We start from the raw sequence: 23516 nt of genomic DNA, 5'->3' as shown, positions 1-23516 counted from the left end.
TATCTCTCTCTGTCTCTCTGGGTGTACGGTTCTGTGTTACTATCTCTCTCTGTCTCTCTAGGTGTACGGTTCTGTGTTACTATCTCTCTCTGTCTCTCTGGGTGTACGGTTCTGTGTTACTATCTCTCTCTGTCTCTCTAGGTGTACGGTTCTGTGTTACTATCTCTCTCTGTCTCTCTGGGTGTACGGTTCTGTGTTACTATCTCTCTCTGTCTCTCTGGGTGTACGGTTCTGTGTTACTATCTCTCTCTGTCTCTCTAGGTGTACGGTTCTGTGTTACTATCTCTCTCTGTCTCTCTGGGTGTACGGTTCTGTGTTACTATCCCTGTATCTTCTCTGTCTCTCTGGGTGTACGGTTCTGTTACTATCCCTGTATCTTCTCTGTCTCTCTGGGTGTACGGTTCTGTTACTATCCCTGTATCTTCTCCGTCTCTCTGGGTGTACGGTTCTGTTACTATCCCTGTATCTTCTCTGTCCGTCTGGGTGTACGGTTCTGTTACTATCCCTGTATCTTCTCTGTCTCTCTGGGTGTACGTTCTGTGTTACTATCCCTGTATCTTCTCTGTCTCTCTGGGTGTACGGTTCTGTTACTATCCCTGTATCTTCTCTCTGTCTCTCTGGGTGTACGGTTCTGTGTTACTATCCCTGTATCTTCTCTGTCTCTCTGGGTGTACGGTTCTGTGTTACTATCCCTGTATCTTCTCTGTCTCTCTGGGTGTACGGTTCTGTTACTATCCCTGTATCTTCTCTGTCTCTCTGGGTGTACGGTTCTGTTACTATCCCTGTATCGTCTTGTGCTTTAGCTCAGCGCCTCCTTAGATTCTATTGTCTGGCTCTGTGTATATGTGTGCGCGTGTGCGTGTGTGTGCGTGTGTGTGTGTGTGTGCGTGCATATGCATATTCAAACATCCACACTGATGCACTCAAGAGCACATAGACATAAAACATAAATGCATACATTTATTAATGCGCAAAAAGGCAAAATGGACACACAGATTACACACCTAAAGATTGCTTGTCACTGTTTTAAATCAGAGGTATTTCCCAACCTATAATTGAGAATGACACAAAGAGAGAAACACCCTGACTATTTAACCTAGTCAGCACAGAACCAGAATGTGTGTGTACTGTGTGTGTGTGTGTGTGTCTGTGTGTGTGTGTGTGTGTGTGTGTGTGTGTGTGTGTGTGTGTGTGTGTGTGTGTGTGTGTGTGTGTGTGGGTGGGTGTGTGTGTATGCGTGACATGAGAGGGTATGTGTATCTATGTGTCCATAGTACATTGTTTGTATCTCTGATGTCTTAACTTGTGAGCTGGCACGCTTTATGTGCACATGTGCGTGCGTGCGTGCGTGCGTGCATGTCAGTCCCACAGAAATCTCCCCTAGCTGCCTTGGGGCAGGGTTATCATAACTTTCACAACACAGCCAAGATCTCCGTCAGAAGGTCAAGCGACTAACATGAGAATTCCACTGTATGGCCTATTTTACCACTGTTAACTGTGACAGCTCTTATAAACAATGCTACACCAATCAATGGAAGATTCAATATAGAGTGAGGGTTCAAGTCTACACCATGACACATGATATTGTTATTGCACTACACAGTCATAATGTTAACTTAAAGCCACTGAGTTAAATGAACACAGTATTTGACTGTCTAGAATAGATTTGATCCACACAGAGAGACGTACCAGTGAATGTGTAGGCGAAGGGGAGGTTGGGGTCGTGTCTATAGAATAGATTTGATCCACACAGAGAGACGTACCAGTGAATGTGTAGGCGAAGGGGAGGTTGGGGTCGTGTCTATAGAATAGATTTGATCCACACAGAGAGACGTACCAGTGAATGTGTAGGCGAAGGGGAGGTTGGGGTCGTGTCTATAGAATAGATGTGATCCACACAGAGAGACGTACCAGTGAATGTGTAGGCGAAGGGAAGGTTGGGGTCGTGTGGGACCTTGCCCCGTCCATTCTCCACGTTGGTAGGGTCCATGGTGAACACATGCTATGAAGAAAAGAGAAAGTGCGGTTTAGAACATATTTTTCACATATGTGACCAGTTCCAATGTTTGACGACACAAAGTCGGTGCTAATGGAACTCCACAATTGACCAAAATACATACAATAATAGGCTGTGTCTTCTATCTAGAATATTGGTACTTCAAGGTGGGACATGTGACATCATGGACACCTATTTCAGCCATGGCCAAATCATGCCATGGCATGCCATAGATTTTCATAGTTCTGAAGACCATAAAACATCCGAAAAGAAAAACAATGAAACAAAGCCCACAAAAGAGACGAAAGAGAAGGCAGATGTAGAGTTTATTTGAGTTCACACAGACGCCCATCTTCCAAACAACGCTTTCTGTACGACTTGACAGACCAGGGAGAAGGGGCAGAAGAGTATAGCGTTTTTGATTCAGCCCAAGATGTGTGATTTAATCGCCCTTCCAATGAACTGGTTTGTTTGTCTGAGAACCAGGGGAAAGTGTGAGAAACAGGATGATGGAGCGGTGTAGCCACAGGGTCAGAGTTGAGGCCAGTCTCCAAGCCCATCCTGTTCACATTACGTAGCTCTCGGGGGCTGACACTGTATAAAGCATGAGGCAGGAAGTTGTAATGAAATATTTAAGAACTCTGTAAGGAAGTGCTTTCTAAAAAACAATTAAAATAAAAAAGTATTCAGCAGTCTGTCTTGCCTGCTTACCTTGCACATACAAACCACATGGCATTATATGAATGAGAGCTACATTCAGCTCACCCATGAGGCATGGACTGTACTGAACACATTGCTTTGTTTCACCAAATGCAGAACCCCTGGTTGTGTGAGTCAACTCTTGATTTGATCCAGCAGCACCCAGGGAACAAGGGAATACGAAACTAGCATGAAAAATAAATAAAAAGGCCTTGATTTGATTTATTTCAGACCCATTATTTTCCCCCACTTTAGTGAGTTTTAACATGCCAGAAGAGTCCGGGTGTGAATGAAGGAAGGAAGATCAGGAATATTCAATTGCAAGGGGAATTAGGGAATATATGGCAACGGCAGAACCAAGGGGCTGCTTTCATCATTTAGAACCTCACGTTGCTTAATTGAGCCTGCCAAAAAAAGAGTGTGAGTGAGGTCAGCTCAGACCTGCAGACCCCCACTGTCCAGGGAATGGAGGACTGCTCAGATCGGGACCCAACTTTCCTCTGACTTCGGTGAGTTTGGTGCTGGTAAAACTAGTGCACCCCAAAGAGCATGAGTCAGTTAAGTTGAAAACAAAATCCAGAGAGTATGAGAGCGTTATAGCTTACTAGGGGCCTAATTACTTGCGCAAGCAGAGTGCGCAAGCACTGTAACCGGCTGCGTATGTCAGTGTTGTCAGTCGGCCAATCAGGGATTGGCTGATGACATAACTAAGGTACATTTGGTGATTGGCTGGGTATGTATTGGATTACATACTAAAGGATTTAGAACAGCAGTTGTTATAGACATTAGACAGTAGCAGTACTTGCACGCTCTACTTGCGCACAAGTAGGCCATGTATGGCCTACATGTGTGCAAGGCGCAAGTTGGCCCCTCGACAGAGTGCATTTCTCATTTTCATTGCTGTCAGATGGAAACCTTCTCTAAAACTATCTTTTTAGGAAATGGATCCAATATGGTTATGTACTCACAAGCCCTTGTTAATACTTGGTATTGGTTACAGTACATATTTATCAGAGCCTTAGATATAGACAGAGTTACGCAAACTGCGTTCACTTCATGGGGTCAGTCTATAATGTCTCTACATAGTTCTATTGACCATGGGGATTCGCGACTGGGACAAGTCCTGGACCGGAAGTGGGCAGAAATGCATTGGACTCAGGCAACAGCCCAGCTTTAATGATCTTAAATCCCTTTATTTTAGATTGTTTTGTAGTAATATTACAACATAAACATTAAAGAAACTGTGTTGCACACATGCTTAAAATAGCTCTTATTTGCGCCGCCCTCGTTGAAAACAATGTATTTCCAACTCCAGCTTGTACCAGTTCAGGCTGCATGACCAGCGCTCGGTTTCTGCCCCCTCTATATCGTAACTCTTCTATTAGATGGCTCTGATATTTATAAAACCCACAGACCACTTTCAGCCTGGTGTCCCTATACTGTCAATGTCATTATAGGCAAACATGTGCAAAGATTTGTCGAAAGCTCACAATGTGTCACAACGTATTTATGAAAAGGGCGCTTTACCAACCCTTATCATCTTACACCATCGCGATATCATAACATCACATCATATGCCCGATTTGCTCAGTGACAGACAAAACAAACATTCAACTTTGGCGAGTTTAGTGGCACAAGTTCAAACCCAACCAAATACCCCTGGGATTTAGAGAATCACATGCCACTGTGCTCGAGTGAAATACACTGCTCAACTGCTTAAGAAGTTTATTTGAGCACACGTACGTCTGAACAAACCTCCTTGCCCGTCAGTTAACCACAGTGTTCAGAAGGGCTTGGACACTATACATTAAGTTGAAAACAACCTCGTTTCAACAGAAGATTTTGTTTTATTGGGAAGCAAATCTAACCAAAGTGGGCTCGTTTCGGACCGCACGGACCGTGGTATGTGTTGGTGCTTATGGTGACTTAAGGAGCTTGAGGCCTAGTTTTGGGGGTTTATTTTTGATTGACCACCATTGTCCATGGTACCCTCATTTTGCTCATAGTGCAGTGTGCCAGAGAAGGTGAACTAAGTTCAGATCAACTCTACAGTGAGGCCACATGGAGTTATAGCAGCAGTATGAATTTATGAAAGCTCCATAAACATAGTTGACTTAAAACCCATTCTGGGTGGGAACCCCTTTTGGTGTTTTAAGCATTATGTTATACTTTATAGCCATTGAAAAATAGCAGATCTACAAGCTCATATAGGGCGGCACCGAGTGCCGCGCTATATGAGCTTATAGGTCTGCTATCTTTTTCTTTTCTCGTGAAAATGCGGTGTAAATCTTATATATTATTTCAGAGCGAATGTTTTTAACCCAAATCTTTGCTTCTGGGGGAGTCACTGGAACAACATAATTTCAGATGGGAGTCGGCGGCCAAATACAGATAATTCTGGGGTACCTTAACATGAAAAAGGTTGAGAACCACTGACATAGAAACATAGGGTTTTTCAGAAAACTGTCAGGATTTAGAAGACATTTTGTAGAATGGAGCTCAGGTCTAAATGGATTAAGTGTCCCTCCAGTGAACCCTCCCTGCATGTGTCAGTGTGTCCGTTCCTTCCACTAGACAATGGAGTATTGTTACTGAGAGGGTGAGTCTGTGACGGTATAGAGGAGCCACTGGGGAGATGATGACATTGGAATCAGCTGGATAAAAATACACAATGCAAAAAAATAAAGGCACAGGGAACAATGCAATGCAACACACACTCCCACACATTTCTAATTTCTGTACGTGCACCAGCGCACGGCGCGTGTTCAAAACCTCAAGCAGATGCTCACTGAGACCACTGTGGCGAAACACTGTCATACGAGTTTATGTTTACCTTTTCTTTAATGGAATCAACAGAATGAAAAATGACAACGTCAGTTTGATCTCCCTCCCTCCATCAGTCCTCCACACACAGACACAGACACACATGTCACCTTGCTGGTGACCATGGATAATAATAGTTTGAATAACATTAGTCCGCTCCCCTTTATCAAAGTGAGACTGGATTTCCTTGGTTTTATAGTCTTTCCAGTAAAACATCCCTTCCGCTATCGCGCGCGCGCACGCACACACACACACACACACACACACACACACACACACACACACACACACACACACACACACACACACACACACACACACACACACACACACACACACACACACACACACACACACACACACACACACACACACACACCTGATTCTTGTCCTCAGTACGACAGATATTTTTTGGCCAAATATTTCATGTCTGTTTTCTGTACAATGTGACAGTTTGGAGTAGCCGAAAGACAATGTCAGTATTTTCCATGCATAGCCTACCACTTGCCATTTTATACACTCATATAATTCCATCATACATTTTCTTGTTCGGTCTTAATCTTTTCTCCTCTTCTCTTGGTCTATTTCTCCCTATTTTATATATATTTTTTCAAATCTGTGTGTAAGCAGTGTTTCTACTATTTATTAAAAAAAAAAAAAAAATGTTTTAAAACCTATAACCTGTATTACTTTACTTTGTTGTACTTTGTATTACAATTACTGTGTATAACAACGCAATGTGACATAGCTCTGTTTACACAACGCTGTACCCCCTCCAACTTTATATACTTTCCGCATTTTCAACCGTATTACTATTTATTGTATTTTGACACTTTCTTTGGCAATGTAAACATATGTTTTCTCATGCCAATAAAGCTCCTTTGAATTGAAATTGATTCAAGAGGGGTCCATTAATAAACAGCACTCATTTCTGGTTAGCGGTTGCGTAAAACATTTCCCCTCCATATTCTTCGCCACCTCTCTTTTACGTCATCTCGTCCATTCTGTTTCTGATTTGCTCACATTCCGCCGCATTTTTTTATTTCCATAACGACTATTTTTGGCTCGTCCATTTGTCATCCTCAAACTGTCAGCACCTCTTCCTGCTCTCTGGTTGCCGAGCGCCCCTCCCTCCAGAGCTCTCTCTCTCTCTCTCCTATGTGAATGTGTGTTGACTCTTTACGTGTGCGTGTGCGTGCATCACGATGTTCCCTGTGTAGCTGATTAGTGACTGTCCAAGTCACTTTGTTCACATACTGCCAAACCAAATACACATAAACCCACGATGGCAACTGAAACCCACCCAGCCACCAGCGCATGCGCTCGCACACGCACACACACACACACACACACACACACACACACACACACACACACACACACACACACACACACACACAATGGAGAAAGAAGACAGAGACCTACAGTAAGTGAGGCGTACAGTATCACCATACAGCAGCCCAGCTGTGGTTATTATTTTACAGAGATAGAGAGATGCTCTTAAACTCTCTCTGCCAAGCCTAATACACCATAAGCACGCACGCGCAATGTCCCCTCCGTTTCTCTCTTTCGCTCCCCTCGTCTTTCTTCCTCTCAGAGCTAAACTAAACTCCTCTTTCAACATGCGTGCCTCTTCCAACCTCCTTTTCCCCTCACGTCTTCCCCACCTCCATCCTTTTCCCACCGTCCCTAGCTCCCCTTCTTCCATCTCCCATCTCTCTCTCTCTCTCTCTCTCTCTCTCTCTGGGGACAGCATGGGAAGCTCCCTCCCTCCTTTCATCTCTGCCCCTTCTCCTCTCTCTCCATCTCGACCACCACAATACCTCCTGAACATCTGTCAACACAGGAGAATTGAATGATGGAGATATAAATGGAATGAAAGAAAGAAAATGAAAAGGCTAAATAAAGCAACTTCAAAGTCCTGAACGATCGTTTACACCAGACACAAACACATACTTAGGAGAAACAAACTATAACGGAAGATCAAACAAAGTAGATGTCTGGTGGTCTTTAACAAGACGTGCACACATCAGAAGAAACAATAACGGGAAAAATGACCAGTTTTCACATCGTCCTCCACGTGCAACACAATAATGCATACACACAAACAGACACATAAACACACACTAAACAAGGAGGGGAAAATACCGTTAGCCCACACAAGCAGGGAGAGAGAGAGACAGACAGACAGACAGACAGACAGACAGACAGACAGACAGACAGACAGACATAACGAGAGAGCGAGAGAGAGAGAGAGAGACTGAAACAATTAACTCACAGAGGACAAGGGACAGAGAGAATAGAAAGAGAGAGAGGAGAGAAAGAATTATGTTTGTTTATCCTTCATGCTATCCAACTCTGGAGGACTTGCAGGCAATCAAATTCCCATCATCCATGATTTCACCCCCTCTGACTCCCGACAATCTACATCCCAGCTGAAGACAATCATTGCCTTTTATTTCCCTTTGCCTATAAACACTGTATTGTCATGTATGTTATTATTTTATAGTATTATGGTATAGTGACATTTAGTGATCACATTCCCTACAGAAAAGTTTCGTAATCTCAATAACATAAAATCTAACGTCAAATCCAATACATCTGTGATAGGAGGACACCGGCCTGACATCCTCCCAATGTATGAATGAATGGACCATTGTAGCTGAAGAGCACCGAGCGCTTTGAGTAAGCACGTAGTGCATAGAAAAGTGTGCTATAAATGATTATGTTCTCTCATGGCTGAATGGGTAGAGAGGCCGCCTGGGCGACACAAGGTCCCTGGTTCAATTCCAAGCTCTGTCGAAATGTCTCTGAACACTTAAAAGTTTCATGACATAAAATTTCCTTTATTTTAGGTTTTATGACATCAATTACACCCAAAAAACCTAAACTTTGAACATTCAGTGGATTTTCTGGGGTCTGAAGTTTTCTTATTTTTATGTCACAATCCCTTTAATCCTCCCTCCCTGAACTCAAGTTTGACCACTGAATTCATTCAAATAGGCAGTGTTGTACCCGGACGCGTTCAAAGAACGATCGTTCATGAGCGTGTTCATATTTAGGGTGAACGTGAACTGAACGTACTGCTTGATGAACGTCATTGTGAACGCGGTCCTTTCTGGCGTGTGTTAACGTCACTTTTTCACGTTCAACTTCGTTCAAGAGTGAGTGTTTCCATAGATCCTTCCAGGCGAATCCCCTGCTAAAACACACCCTAAACAGGCCTTAATATCTAGCGGAACCAATAAGTCCTTATCCGACACAAATTAACTAATCTTTCTCAGCCGTACAATTTCACTGGAGCGCGCAGCGCGCAACTGCATGATGATCCTGTCATGCAGGCAGACAGGCAGCAGACACAGAACATCCCGACTCCCGACCCAAACACTGATGAAACTTGTTGTTTGGTATTATGTCCATATCGCCTTGAACGGCCAACAAAATACATCTCCCTCCAGCTCCCACAGACAGACAGACAGCAATACATGATTTATTCTTTGTCGTACAAAGTATTCCGTGCTGAAAATAGCTGATCTAAAGCTCACAATGATTCGCGTCCACGACGCCTTGTGAGCTTGCAGATCAGCTATTTTCAGCACGCGGAGATAAGCAGGAGAACATTCAGAAACTTTTGCCGTCACAATAAAAGCATGCAGCTTTCACAAGTGTACCCATAAAAGACAAGGAAAAGGATTAAGAATTATATTATTTCCAAAATGTAATTTTTTATAAGGAATTAATTTGGAAAATGGTAATGGGATAATTGTAAAAGTTGTCACTTTATTAATCCCAATTTCCCAAAGTTTGGAGTTCATTCCCAATAGCAGACTTTATTCCTATATGGGCTGCATGTGGCAATAATAAAATAATAATAAAAAAACGAAAAATAACTACAATAGTTCCTTTTTTGGATCACATTGGAAATGTGAACTGAACTAGTTCATCAAAAAAAGAACCAACACTGCAAGTAGGTCTAATTGTTATTGGCTTGACCCCGTCATCTAAACGTATTTATGGGATGCAGCAAGTGCTACCTAATATACTACTGTAAGTACTGTATCACAAGATGAAATATCATATTTAGCATGTTGAAGAGTAAACAGCACTGGAAAAGTACTGCAGAATTATCACATCTCTCATGATATCTTTCAGTATAGTTTAGCTTTGATCTGTGTCAGCCTGTATTTTTCTACTTTCACTGTGTGTGTGTGTGTGTGTGTGTGTGTGTGTGTGTGTGTGTGTGTGAGAGAGAGAGAGACATGCATGCACTTACATTATGTTTCTCTAATTTGTCATCAACTCAAACTCTGAATCTTTTAATATCTTTCATCAGTTCCCTAAATGATTATTTAAATAGGCTATACTGTATGTGTGTGTGCGCGCGCGCGTGCGTGTGTGAGTGAGTGAGTGCATGCTTGCGTGCGTGCAGGCCTGAATCAACCTGTATATCATTGCTGATTTGGGTGTTTATCCCTGAATGTCTGTCATCGTATTTACTATTTGTATAATTTGCGCGCGAGCATATTAAGTTAAGTTATATACCGTGTGTGTGCACGTGAGCGTGCGAGAGAGAGAGAGAGAGAGAGAGAGAGAGACAAGCGTGTGTGTGGGAGGCCTGGATTTCTGGATGCTGTCATTGAAACAGTGGTTTATTTGCTCAGCTCTGATGCTGCTCAGACAGCTGTGTCACTCACCATGGGGACCCCTGATTGTATGTGTATACGTGTGTGTGTGTGTGTGTGTGTGTGTGTGTGTGTGTGTGTGTGTGTGTGTGTGTGTGTGTGTGTGTGTGTGTGTGTGCCGTGTGCATGTGTGTGTAAGCCTATGTGAAAAAGGTAGACAGAGAGACATACAAACAGACACAGAGCCAACAGACATGTCGACAGACATATAGAGGAAAACTATGAAAAGCAGCAACAGACGAAATTATGATGTACCTGTGTATGTGTGTGCGTGTGTGTGTGTGTATGTGTGTGCGTGCGTCTCCCCTTAACGGAGATGAAACACTGCAGAGGTTAAGGGTCATCCCACCCAGGGTCCAGTCCGAGCGGTCATGACCCTCGCTCCCTGGGGAGAGGTCAGACAAACAGAAGCAATGATTGGTTCTGGACCTGTGAGCGACTGCTTAAATAAACGGACAGGAGTCCCACAGAGTGAGACTGGAACTACGTGAAAAATACATGGTGTGTGACGCACGCACGGTCGCACACGCACACGCACACGCAAGATCTCAGTCAGCAATTTTTGTACCAAAAGCGGTGGTCTCAAAGTCAGACGCAGTCTGAATATAGTCGATCTATAGACCACAACGCTTCGTGGACGCGATGGATTGTGACTTCGTACGACAAAGTATATAAGCAGACACACATCTTTAACTCGTTCTCTCTCGCTCATGGAACACATAAAAAAGCCACCTTGAGGGCAGAGACTGTGCCTCCTTCACTTTTCACAGATTCCTTTTGACAATCCAGGGAGGTGAGCTGCTAGGCTTATAGAGCCACAACGCCAGCATCTCCGCCGGCCTGTTTCTCCACATGTCCTATAACCGCAACCATGCGGCCTACCGCTGCCCCATGCATACGCCAACCCTGGATTTAATTTTCTTTCTCTCTCAAAAGGGAGACACAAGAGAACAGACGCACGCACGTACAGCCACCACAGAGATTGACCATTGTATATTGTTGTAAGTGTACTCTATCTGTGCATTTTTTTCACTCCATTTCATTTGTGTTTCCATCGCATGTCTGAAAGCCCAGACATTAAAACCACAGTGAGGTTGACAGATGGATAAAAAGATACAGAGTGACAGAAACGCTGAGCTATAACAAACAATGCGTTCCTATATGCATGAACAGACAGAAACCCACCCACGCACGCACGCACACACACATCCTTTTTTTCTTTTGAAGGCTTTCTACTCATTCCCATTGATTACATTAAACACTCTTAGACCCTCTACTTGGTAGATCGAGTTCCCACAGGCTCTACACTAGAAACTAGAGATGTCCCGATACTGTATCGGTATCGGAAAAGTATCGCTATCGCCCCTAATTTGACATATCGGGTCATATCGGTATCGCCGAATATGCCAGTCTAACCACCAATCCATGTACAATACATGGGTAACTGGGACACTATGGGACACTATGGCAGGTAAATAAAATGTTGGGGCATGTGGAGTTTGCTTTCGAGTTGTGCACATTTGAGTGAGGAGTCTGCTATAAACACAACACGAGATATATAGCTAGATAGCTATAAACTCAACATGAGATCACAACACTGGTATCAGAATTTGGTATCAGATCGGCTAACACAGAAATTGTGGTATCGGGATCGGAAACGATCGGGACATCCCTCTACTCGCCGGGCTGCAAGATCACAATGCATATTTTCACTAAATGTTCATCCAAAGATATGGAAGGTAGCGTTCAATTGTAAATTCCCTAAACTTAATTCACCATTAAATGCGTAACCATAACCTAACCTTTCTATTCTCGTGGTGAGCATTTGGTTCTCACAAAGAACAGCAGTACAAACGCACAGTACACAGACACACGTGTGCACGCATGCGTACACAGAAATGCACGCACCCGGACCCACATGCCTTCCACTCAACAGTTGGCACTCTCCCACCTCTCTGTCGTATTTCCTTTTTCCTTTTTCAGTCCTCATGGCCAGTTTGACCCCCATCCTGCTGGGCAGTACACTGGGCTGAGCTCTGGAGGACTGTGGTGAAAGAGCTGGCCCTCAGCCTGCGTTAAATGGCCCCTTTCATTACAAAAGCTCTGTCAAAAAAGGCTCCAAGCGTGACTCCACGGTGCCACTGAGCTGAGTGGCTGCGCTCAGGGCCTCACCGGGGCCTCACCGCGCAGCTGAAAGTATGTGGCCTAGTGGAGCTGAGTGGCTGCACTCAGGGCCTCACCGGGGCCTCACCGCGCAGCTGAAAGTATGTGGCCTGGTGGAGCACTGTTTAGAGGAATCGCGTTAACACACAAGCCCTATTACATTTGGAGGGAGGGCAGAATCTTCGTTTTAAGGGTCGGCCGGCCGGATTTTTTTTGGGGGGGGGGGCTAAATAGCCCATCTACAAGCTCACAACGTGTCGGATCGACTTGCTATATTTGAAAAACTTCTTGACATGAAAATGTGTGAGAAACACTGATGCAGAGGGCCTGATGGTCCAGCCGAGTGTACAGTCGTGGTGTTGCTGGGCCACAACATGCAGCTACTGTACATCTCTCTGAACTGAACTGAGGTGTGTGTGTGTAGGAGGTATATGACCTTACCTCTCCTCTGTGACCAACATAGATATGGGCACACATGGGCTGGAAGGCCCCGGTCCCACAGGCCAGCAGGTGGGTGCGGTTGTAGGGCTGGAGCAGACGCACAAAGTTTGCACACTCCGTCTGGGGGAGAGGAAACACAAACAAACTCATGAGTGTATCACTCACAGACACAAACACAAATCTATGTACTCACATATATGCACAGACACAAAATCTGTTTACAGACAATATAGATCGCGTCATCTTTCCAACTACATTCTCCACACAACCAATTGTTTGTGTGTGTGTGTGTGTGTGTGTGTGTGTGTGTGTGTGTGTGTGTGTGTGTGTGTGTGTGTGTGTGTGTGTGTGTGTGTGTGTGTGTGTGTGTGTGTGTGTGTGCGCAACGTGCGAGTCAGGTGTGTGTCTCCTAAAGCAATGCTTTGAGGTCCTGATTAAGAATTTCTTATTTTCACTTGATGCATGTGTTTTGAATGAGTTTCATGTGGCTTAGCTGCACATAATAAAGACCACATAGAAGTTCAACTGAAGTGGAAAACTAATGGCTTTCAGGTAACAGCGGAAACATGTGCACAATGTCAACAAACATCAGTCGTCAGTGAGACACAAACACATGCACATGTGTCCACACACACACTCACACTCTCTCACACACACACACACACACACACACACCCACACACACACACACACACACACACACACACACATAAATCAAAACACACACTGCAACAGTAACTGTCATCCAAGGCCCGATAACGTGGCTTGAGGGATTCTCTGAACAGAACAAGAAAACAATTTCTTAAAAAGGGTTATTGATCCCACATGTCGGTGATGAAAGCCAAGGAAAAGAGCTTTAAAATAGAAAGATGAAAACACAGTAACTCCACTGTCATGGAAGAACCACATATCTCCAGGATTGCCGGACACTTTAACCTGACATTATTGCTCCAAAAGACTTCACATTTGAGTCAAAAGGCCCTGGTTAAAACAATTCCAATAAATTGTAGTGGAGGTGTCCAAATGAGTCAAAGTTGCCTAAGAGTAAAGTTTTGGCCCTGTAGAATGAGTTTTATCTGGGAAACCATGGATAAAGTTCAAATAAATTCAGGTTTCCCACCAATGACTGGACGTGAGAGACGGCTTGGTTAGGACAAGGAGCGAGAGAACATGGAAATACTGTACATTATCATGAGTGATTGAGACTCGACAAAAGTAAGAGACAGACAGACAGACAGACAGACAGACAGACAGACAGACAGACAGAGAGAAAGAGGCAGACAGATATAAAAACAGAGCTATGATAGAGACATATAAGAGACATGTAAACAGCGCCTCTAAGGAGCAGAGTCAAAAGATAAGGACAGGCTATATAAGAAACAGACTGAAGTTCAAAGACCAACAGAGACGGACAAAAAACGATAAAGACGAGACCCAAAGCAGGGACTGTCAAGACATGTCTGTCTGTCTGACTCTGTGAGAGCTTACAGGAAGTATATCGAGGAAGTAAAGGGCACGAGCACATCCCGTTTCCTGGATTTAACTGTGCAAGGGTGTCAAGATTAAACAGAGGTTAGTTTAAGTGTCATTGGCTTAAGGTGACAAGGTCAAACTAATATATTCAAGAAAGTCTTATTAGGTACAGTATGTATTATCGCAAGGTATTTGTTGTGTGTGGGTGCATGCATGAATAACATTTTTATGATTTATATTTGTGTATGCGTGTGTGTATGTGTGTGTGCATGCTATATATCTGTCTGTGTGGCCTATGGCATCAGTCAGAGTGACAGCTTGGCCACTTAACCATTGTTGATTGTTTCCTGAAGTGCTGTGGAACGTCGCTCTGTAAACCATGGGACTGGTCGAAGACAAACGCCTCAGTTAAAAATATTACTCTTCCCCAATTGGTTCTTCTCTCTAGCCAAACATAACCACATTTGGTAAACGAATGATTTATCTTATTAAACGTGCCGTGGAACGGCCTGGCGACTCAGCCAGTTAGTGCTAGTATATCAAGTAATCACAGTTTTGCACACAGTGCCAAGGGTTTTCACAATGTTTCTCAAGACCTGTTTCACGTGTCATCTCCACTCTCCCTTTCCCGTCTCCAAACCAGACATAATTAAAATCTAAAATCCTTTCAAAAATATTAGAGCTTAGAGTTTAGAGCTAAAGCATGTATTAATCACTCAGATTACCCCAATTAAAAATGGGGTTTGTAATACAAGAGCATGTTTCTGTTGATGGGAAGCGATCTGAGGGAACTCACAACATTAACAGTTTTGGCAGAACTATTTAAAAAAGAAACATTGAATTATGTCTTGGAACTCTGATGTGGCGTTTTCTCTGCTGATGTTCTGTAATACATTAGCAGTTGAATGATTTCATTGGGTAGCTGAAGCTTGACTAAAAAGGTCCCGTGGCCTTTTATCGTCTACTATCCTAATACAGACATCGCTGGGACTGTTGAGACTGACTTCTACGTGATCTGGCAGATATTAGCGTACACACTGTACAGAGGTCAAGCTCTGAGCACAGGAATTGGTTCCCCGCTCGGTTTCTGTTATCACGCTACTCTGGTCTAATAGGCACAGAAAGCTACGTGTGGAAGAACATAAGAGCTCTTGGCAGCGAGAAGACCTTACAGTCGCTATATGTTTTAGAACGGCGCCTACCCTACTCCGGGAGAACCTGTTAGACCTCTGTGTGGTCTGGTGAGCTGTCAGAAAGTAAGAATCTTCAACTAAAGGTCTATTTCTGGTCTGTATAATAAAAGGCATTGCTGTGTGTGTGTGGCTTGACACGGCATATAGAAAACGGTCTCAGAGAAAGGTAGTAGAAATGTGACTCCGCGTCTCCCAATTTCATAATTATGCTAATTTCCAATTGCATAAAGGAGATGTGTTTTTCATTTTTATTTATTTTTATATTTATTTTGAAAAAAAAAATGAACAGAGGGAAGAAAGTAATTGAAAAAGAACGGCCCACCTTAGAAGGTCACCAGAACCGGAGACGTGTGTTTTCAATGAGTCTAATATGGTTTCAACTTCAATGGGCTTATATAGGAGGGGGCATGTCTGATAACATTTATATCAACCTTACTAGAATAATATGCTCATCGTTGCACAGCTCTCCGCCAGGGTAGGTAGCTTATTGTGGGCCAGCAGTGTTTCACAGCAATTGGACATTGCCTTCATGATTTGAGGCATTTTGTTAAAAATGGGCCATTCCTGCAGACTTTGGAAGCCAATCTTAGCCAAATAGGATGGAATGTCCATAATCGGACATTGATCACATAAGTATAGAGATAATATTTACAGATTGTCATGATGTTTGGACAAGATTTGTAGGAATAATATAAAAATGTGGTTCTATAACAGGCCGATGTGAAAACCTTGGGAGCAGAGGTTCTGCCCTGGTTCGCATGGAGAGTTTGCACAGTTTCACAGCGATCGGGCCAAAGGCCTGACACAGACAAATATCTAAATAACATACAAATCTGTGTGGGGTGCACACACAAAAGGCAGAGTAGCTATTAAAACGAAGTGTTCTAAAGTTAAAATACTCCTTTAAATCACCATCCAATTAATTTTTTTAATAATCGAAAGTGAGGAGTTTCACTTTCACCGGGAGTGTAACGCGTGCAGTGAAGGAACACATGATCTTACTATAGCTATAATAGTTCCTCTGCCTGCAAAAACAGACGCCTTGATCAGCCTGTAGTGTGGGAGTCACTAGCCCAGCGACAGACCTTCCCATGGACAACTGTGTTTGGCACAACGACAGTTCGTTGGTGGGCAGGAACTCTACCCAATGCGCCGACGGGTCTTTTGACTAGTTAGTGTGTTATTTCCATGGTTCTGTGTGGTCCAACACAGGGTCAAGTTAGAGAGAAACTATGCTTCTATACACTCCAGGAGTAAACCTTCAGAGATCTAATTTGTCTCTATAATGTTTCTGTTCCACTTTGGTTACGGCCATAGACATCTGTGTGGTCTGAGCTGAAGAGGGTTGATGACAGAGCAGTTCCATTAAACCAAACAAAGTGTTTCTATACCACGCCTCTACTCTTAGGGCCTCGAGGAGGAGTCTTCATCATCTAGTCGGCCAGGCCATGAGGTGGAGGGACTTTTATGGGAGAGTACTGTAGTGTAGCTAGCCTGCAGGGCCACTGGGTCAGAGCAACTATGAACCGTTAAGCATGTCTGTGCCATGGACACCTGGGGGGGGGGTTAGACAGTAAACTGAATAATAATAATCTATTATCTCAATATATTTAGTTTTCACTTTTGATCTGTAGTTTTTATTCATTTAATCTTCAATGACGTCATCGCTAGGGACACGTGCATCAGTAAGCAGGAACTGGGGATGGCAATGAAGAACCGGGAAGTCTGGCATGGCATTGTGAAATCCATGATCTCGACCGCGGTCGAAAAATGATGATGAGGGCTCTATATTCGGTCCGGTCCATTTTACCCTCTATACCAAATATCTTCGTCGAAAAGTCCGAATGTAGTTAAACCACAGTGTAAAGACTGACGTTAGACATTAACAATTCCATCTATGGCGATGCCTGTGCGATATGCTCGACACTGCACAAGCCCACTAGCGTAGAAGAACTCACTATAGCTAGTTCATTGGACTGGATTTTGCATGCCACTATAGTGCAGCTGCCACTGAAATCTGCCATGTCCAAATATTGAATGTGAACTATAGCTGCAGCCCGGGGGGGGAGGACAGGGGGGCAGGGAGGGAGGGAGAAACAGCCAGGGGGGAGGGGGGGGGGGGGGACACAGGAGGGCAGGGAGGGAGAAACAGCCAGGGGGAGGGAGGAGGACAGGGGGAGGAGGAGGACAGGGAGGGAGAAACAGGTTCCAGTATAAACACAGGACGGTCACTGGAGAGCACTCACATTCTATAACGCTAACAGGAAGCCAGGACCATCGGTGAAGAACACACAGACACACGTATCATGCACACATACTGGCCCACGGATACAGAGGCGCGCATAAAGTGTGCATACTTACACGCTGCATCCCATCCCAAAGAGACACACGCACGCACGCGCACACGCACACATGGTATAGTCCATCGTATCCGATGATGACTTCTACTTCTTCTACTGGTGAGTTTTGAGGTCCAATCCGAGCGCCACATGTTTTTTTGCAGTGAGGGCATATGAAGTCAGTATTAGATTATTAGTATTACACACACACACACACACACACACACAGACAGACAGACCCAGTTACACTAATACACACATACATCTAATCTGACATAGATAAACACACATCAAAATACACACCGCCATGCACACATGTATGGTGGCGCTCTAACAGGCCATTCTGGACAATTTGGTTCGGAATTGGCATCCAGGGAGTGTGTGTGCACAGTTTGGCAGTGACCGGACCAACAGTGCTGGAAATTAGCTGCACACGGACGGACGGACCAACAGGGAGCAAAACATATTCTCTCCCCATGCCTTTGGCCTGGTGGAGACAACAAAACATATTCTCTCCCCATGCCTTTGGCCTGGTGGAGACAACAAAACATATTCTCTCCCCATGCCTTTGGCCTGGTGGAGACAACAAAACATATTCTCTCCCCATGCCTTTGGCCTGGTGGAGACAACAAAACATATTCTCTCCCCATGCCTTTGGCCTGGTGGAGACAACAAAACATATTCTCTCCCCATGCCTTTGGCCTGGTGGAGACAACAAAACATATTCTCTCCCCATGCCTTTGGCCTGGTGGAGACAACAAAACATATTCTCTCCCCATGCCTTTGGCCTGGTGGAGACAACAAAACATATTCTCTCCCCATGCCTTTGGCCTGGTGGAGACAACAAAACATATTCTCTCCCCATGCCTTTGGCCTGGTGGAGAAAACAAAACATATTCTCTCCCCATGCCTTTGGCCTGGTGGAGACAACAAAACATATTCTCTCCCCATGCCTTTGGCCTGGTGGAGACAACAAAACATATTCTCTCCCCATGCCTTTGGCCTGGTGGAGACAACAAAACATATTCTCTCCCCATGCCTTTGGCCTGGTGGAGACAACAAAACATATTATCTCCCCATGCCTTTGGCCTGGTGGAGACAACAAAACATATTCTCTCCCCATGCCTTTGGCCTGGTGGAGACAAAACATATTCTCTCCCCATGCCTTTGGCCTGGTGGAGACAAAACATATTATCTCCCCATGCCTTTAACCTGGTGGAGACAAAACATATTATCTCCCCATGCCTTTGGCCTGGTGGAGACAACACATATTCTCTCCCCATGCCTTTGGCCTGGTGGAGACAACACATATTATCTCCCCATGCCTTTAACCTGGTGGAGACAACACATATTCTCTCGCCATGCCTTTGGCCTGGTGGTGACAACACATTTTCTCTCCCCATGCCTTTGGCCTGGTGGAGACAACACATATTCTCTCCCCATGCCTTTGGCCTGGTGGAGACAACACATATTCTCTCCCCATGCCTTTGGCCTGGTGAAGACAACAAACGCTTTGTCGCAAAGCATGTATGCAAGGGTGAAACAGAGCTCTTTTAAAGTCTTCTTCAGCTAATTCCCTTTAGGGGTCACCACGGCTGATCATCTGTTTCAATCTATTTACATCTTCCTCCATCACTGCAAGGAAGATGCAGAGGACGGGAATAGGAATAGAAGAGTTCTTTTAAAGTTCTAGTTGCTAACTAGAACTGCACTCTGCCGAGTGCATACTTGCTTGTTGCACACTAGTAGGCCATAAATGGCCTACTAGTGCGCAAGCAGAGCGCGCAAGTACTTTCGACCGCTGGAAAGTATCACATCTCAGTATCTCTGTGAAGGAACGTTTGAAATGTATAATCATTACGTGTAACTATTTGCTACCCAACTACTTTTTTACAGAAAAATGAATCATTGATATGTGATGAAAAAAAAAGGTATATAAACTGAATTAAAATATATTATACAGTATAATTATTTTATTACTTATTGTAAATTGTCAATTGTTTTAAATGTATTTCATTTTTGTAATTTATTTTTGTACTATAGTGATATTAATACTAAATCATGATCAGAGTAATATGTGTCTCTAACTTCAATTTCTGTAATAATACTTTCAAATTTGTTGAAATATACATGATCTAAAATACTTCCGAAATCTGTAGTTGGATTTGTATTTAATTGTTTAAAGCCTAATCTTGACATGAAGGTCTTTATATTTATATCTTTTTCAGTATAATGGTCTTCATTGAAATCTCCTATTATCATAATTGTGGAAGTCGGAGATGATAGATACTTTACCATTTTCTTGAGAAATGTGTTTAATTCCGTAAGGTTTGTTTTAGGTGATCTGTACATAAGAATGATATATAGATCTTTATTTTTTACATGTATACATACGTGTTCTACTTTTTCTAATATCTGGGACCAGAGTACATGGTGTGTATATGTATGACTAGCTCTCAGTGATGACATAAGAGAAATGGTCATCTGTGTAGTCTGGTCCCAGCAGACCAGGCACAGATTTACAAATTACAAATCACATTACAACTACATACAGAGTATGTAGTTGTAATTTGATTAGCAGTATACTGTGGTTACTTGGTTCCAAAAAGTGAAGCCAAGTTTTTTTCAACCGTAGGTTTGTGCCTGGTTTGCTGGGACCAGTTACAACATTACGTCATCGTTGTGAACTGGGACCAGAGTACATGGTGTGTATATGACGTAATGTTGTAACTTGTAACTTGTAACTAGTCCCAGCAAACCAGGCACAGACTGTATGTAGTTGTTCTAGTTACAACTACATACAGAGTATGTAGTTGTAATTTGATTAGCAGTATACTGTGGTTACTTGGTTCCAAAAAGTGAAGACAAGTTTTCTTCAACGGTAAATCTGTGCCTGGTTTGCTGGGACTAGTTACAACATTACGTCATCCTTGAGAGAGTACATGGTGTGTATATGACGTAATGTTGTAACTTGTAACTTGTAACTTGTAACATTACGTCATATACACACCATGTACTCTCTCAAGGATGACGTAATGTTGTAACTAGTCCCAGCAAACCAGGCACAGATTTACCGTTGAAGAAAACTTGGCTTCACTTCGAAGAGACCAAGCGAAACGATTACTTGCGCGCTCTGCTTGCGCAAGTAACTACATACAGAGTATGTAGTTGTAATTTGATTAGCAGTATACTGTGGTTACTTGGTTCCAAAAAGTGAAGACAAGTTTTCTTCAACGGTAAATCTGTGCCTGGTTTGCTGGGACTAGTTACAACATTACGTCATCCTTGAGAGAGTACATGGTGTGTATATGACGTAATGTTGTAACTTGTAACTTGTAACTTGTAACATTACGTCATATACACACCATGTACTCTCTCAAGGATGACGTAATGTTGTAACTAGTCCCAGCAAACCAGGCACAGATTCACCGTTGAAGAAAACTTGACTTCACTTCGAAGAGACCAAGCGAAACGATTACTTGAGCGCTCTGCTTGCGCAAGTAATTACCATTGCTGGAACCAACTGTAACAATGTTACTGTAAAGCAACTACAGGGTTTGATGAGGTCTGGCCATATATGGAGCGTGTCTTGAGTGTACAGGGTTTGATGAGGTCAGATCAACATGGAATGTCAGAGCAGGTCAGCTCCATATATGGCCATATATGGTGGCTTGACGGATCACAGTAATCATAGTAATCTGCGACCTACAGTCGCAACAAATTACCCAACACTGTAAATTTCAGGACGGTGGAAATGCACAGCGATATCGAATATAGAAAAAGCCACTGTAAGTATATAACCAGTCAAATATGATTATTTTCAGAAGAGAAAAACATCTCCAGGACAATATCTTGTTACAATGCCAAAGTAATTACTTTTGTTTGAGTCGAGTCGAGAAGTTTTCACAAGTGGCATTGCAGCGTTTCCTCCTTCTGACTCGTACAAAACCACTAATTTGTATTTTCATCCCTGGTTTTGTCATCATCTTGACATTTTGAATAACTTTCTTCCTGCTCTGATGACTGACTCGACTGACACGCACATCATAAAATGACGGACCAAATAAACCACATCAAACTGAAAAGTAAACTTCAGTGAGCTGTGGGATCCTAGTACAATCCAGGGTCTTCGTTTAAATCTGAAAGGGTTCGTCTTAGATTTAAATTGACACTCAGCATTTCACAGTGCACCGATCAACATTTAGCTTGAATTCCAGCAGAGGAGCACATAGCCAGGAGGAATGACCACACACACACACACACACACACACACACACACACACACACACACGGTCTCTGTGAGCTCTTTCATCTCACATGGTGGATTTTTCCCATTAGAAAATATGATTTTTTTTTGAAGATCCATAAAGAACACGTCGCTCCACAGTATATATGGGACACAAATGTACAGTATGTCTGTAATGCAATGGCAATCTGGACATGCCTGCCTGCCAAATACTGTAGTTGTACTGTACATATCCCTAGGTTTAACCCATTCTGGGCGGGAACCCATTTTGGTGTTGTGCTTTAGCTGTTGAAAAATAGCAGATCTACAAGCTCATAGCACGCGCTACGAGCTTGTAGGCCTGATATTTTAGAAAAATCGAGAAAATGTGGCACAAATTGGGCATATATATTATTTCAAACTTCAGAGAAACCGTTTTTAACTCTATTTGCTTCTGGGGGGTCCTTGGAACAACATATTTTGAGATGGGGATCCACGGCCAAATACATATAATTCTGGGGCTCCTTGACATGAAAAAGGTTTAGCACCACTGATATACTGTAGAATCAACGTCAGGCCTAAATGGGTTAATAGCCTGGTAGCTGACACTGTGAGATGTCCTCAGTGGGGGTCTGAGGTTGGAATTATCAGGGGTTCTATAGTCTAGAGACAGGAACAGAAATGCAGTGTTCATACTGTAAGCCATCTGGATAGTGATGTGTTTGCCAAATGGAACATGCTGTATTTCAATCTCTACTTGTTATTTTTTTTCACGTTTAAACAAGGGGTTGATGTGTGCGTGCGTGCGTGCAGGTCTGGGTATGCGCACGCGTGCATGATCGCGTGCGTGCGTTTGTGCAGCTTGATTTAATATCTTTAGGTAACGCAGCTTGGTGAACCAATAGGGAGTCGGCGTCCGTTTCCAGCGCTAGTTTGTTCCGCCCCTCTATGCCCAGAAATCTCTACATCTCTTTCAGGCTAGGGTTAGGCTGGCTAACCCATTTAGACTAGATTCTACATTCTAAAAACAGAAACTATGTTTCTATGTCAGTGGTGCTCAACCTTTTTCATGTCAAGGACCCCCAGAATTATCTGCATTTGGCTGCAGACCCCCATCTGAAAATATGTTGTTCCAGGGACACCCCAGAAGCAAAGATTTGTTAAAAGATTGTTAAAAACGTTTACTCTGAAAGAATATATATTCAAAGATTTGCGCCACATGTTCACGATTTTTCAAAAACAGCAAAAGTATAACATAATGTTTAAACCACCAAAAGGGGCTTCCGCACTGAATGGGTTAGTGAAAATGGCATTTTTAATAAAATAATATGTATTATGGTAAGATGTGAGCGCGTGTGTGTACTGACCTGCATGTACGTGTCTTGTCTTGCTCTCTCAGGGGAATATACAGTATACATTCACATGTTGAATTATTAGTATGTTCTCTAAATCCATCCGTCTCACTTCCCCTCTGCCCCTCTC

At 43.3% G+C, this 23516-nt stretch overlaps 1 protein-coding gene across 1 annotated transcript in view; it reads right to left on the bottom strand.

Moving 5' to 3' along the window:
- Positions 1-23516, bottom strand: part of sema3bl (sema domain, immunoglobulin domain (Ig), short basic domain, secreted, (semaphorin) 3bl) — a gene marked incomplete at its 3' end in the record, with an annotated part of 92712 nt that overhangs the window by 22302 nt on the left and 46894 nt on the right. Inside the window, exons 4-5 of the mRNA XM_080762856.1 lie at positions 12805-12924; positions 1912-2002 (exon numbers count right to left, since the gene is read on the bottom strand). Coding sequence (XP_080618982.1) covers positions 1912-2002; positions 12805-12924 — 211 coding nt within the window. The remainder of the gene's footprint in view (positions 1-1911; positions 2003-12804; positions 12925-23516) is intronic.

Source organism: Protomyctophum bolini (genome assembly GCF_963924005.1).
Source record: "Protomyctophum bolini genome assembly, chromosome: 5".
In the NCBI taxonomy this organism is placed as follows: domain Eukaryota; kingdom Metazoa; phylum Chordata; class Actinopteri; order Myctophiformes; family Myctophidae; genus Protomyctophum; species Protomyctophum bolini.
This window is presented reverse-complemented; position numbering and strand designations above follow the sequence as displayed.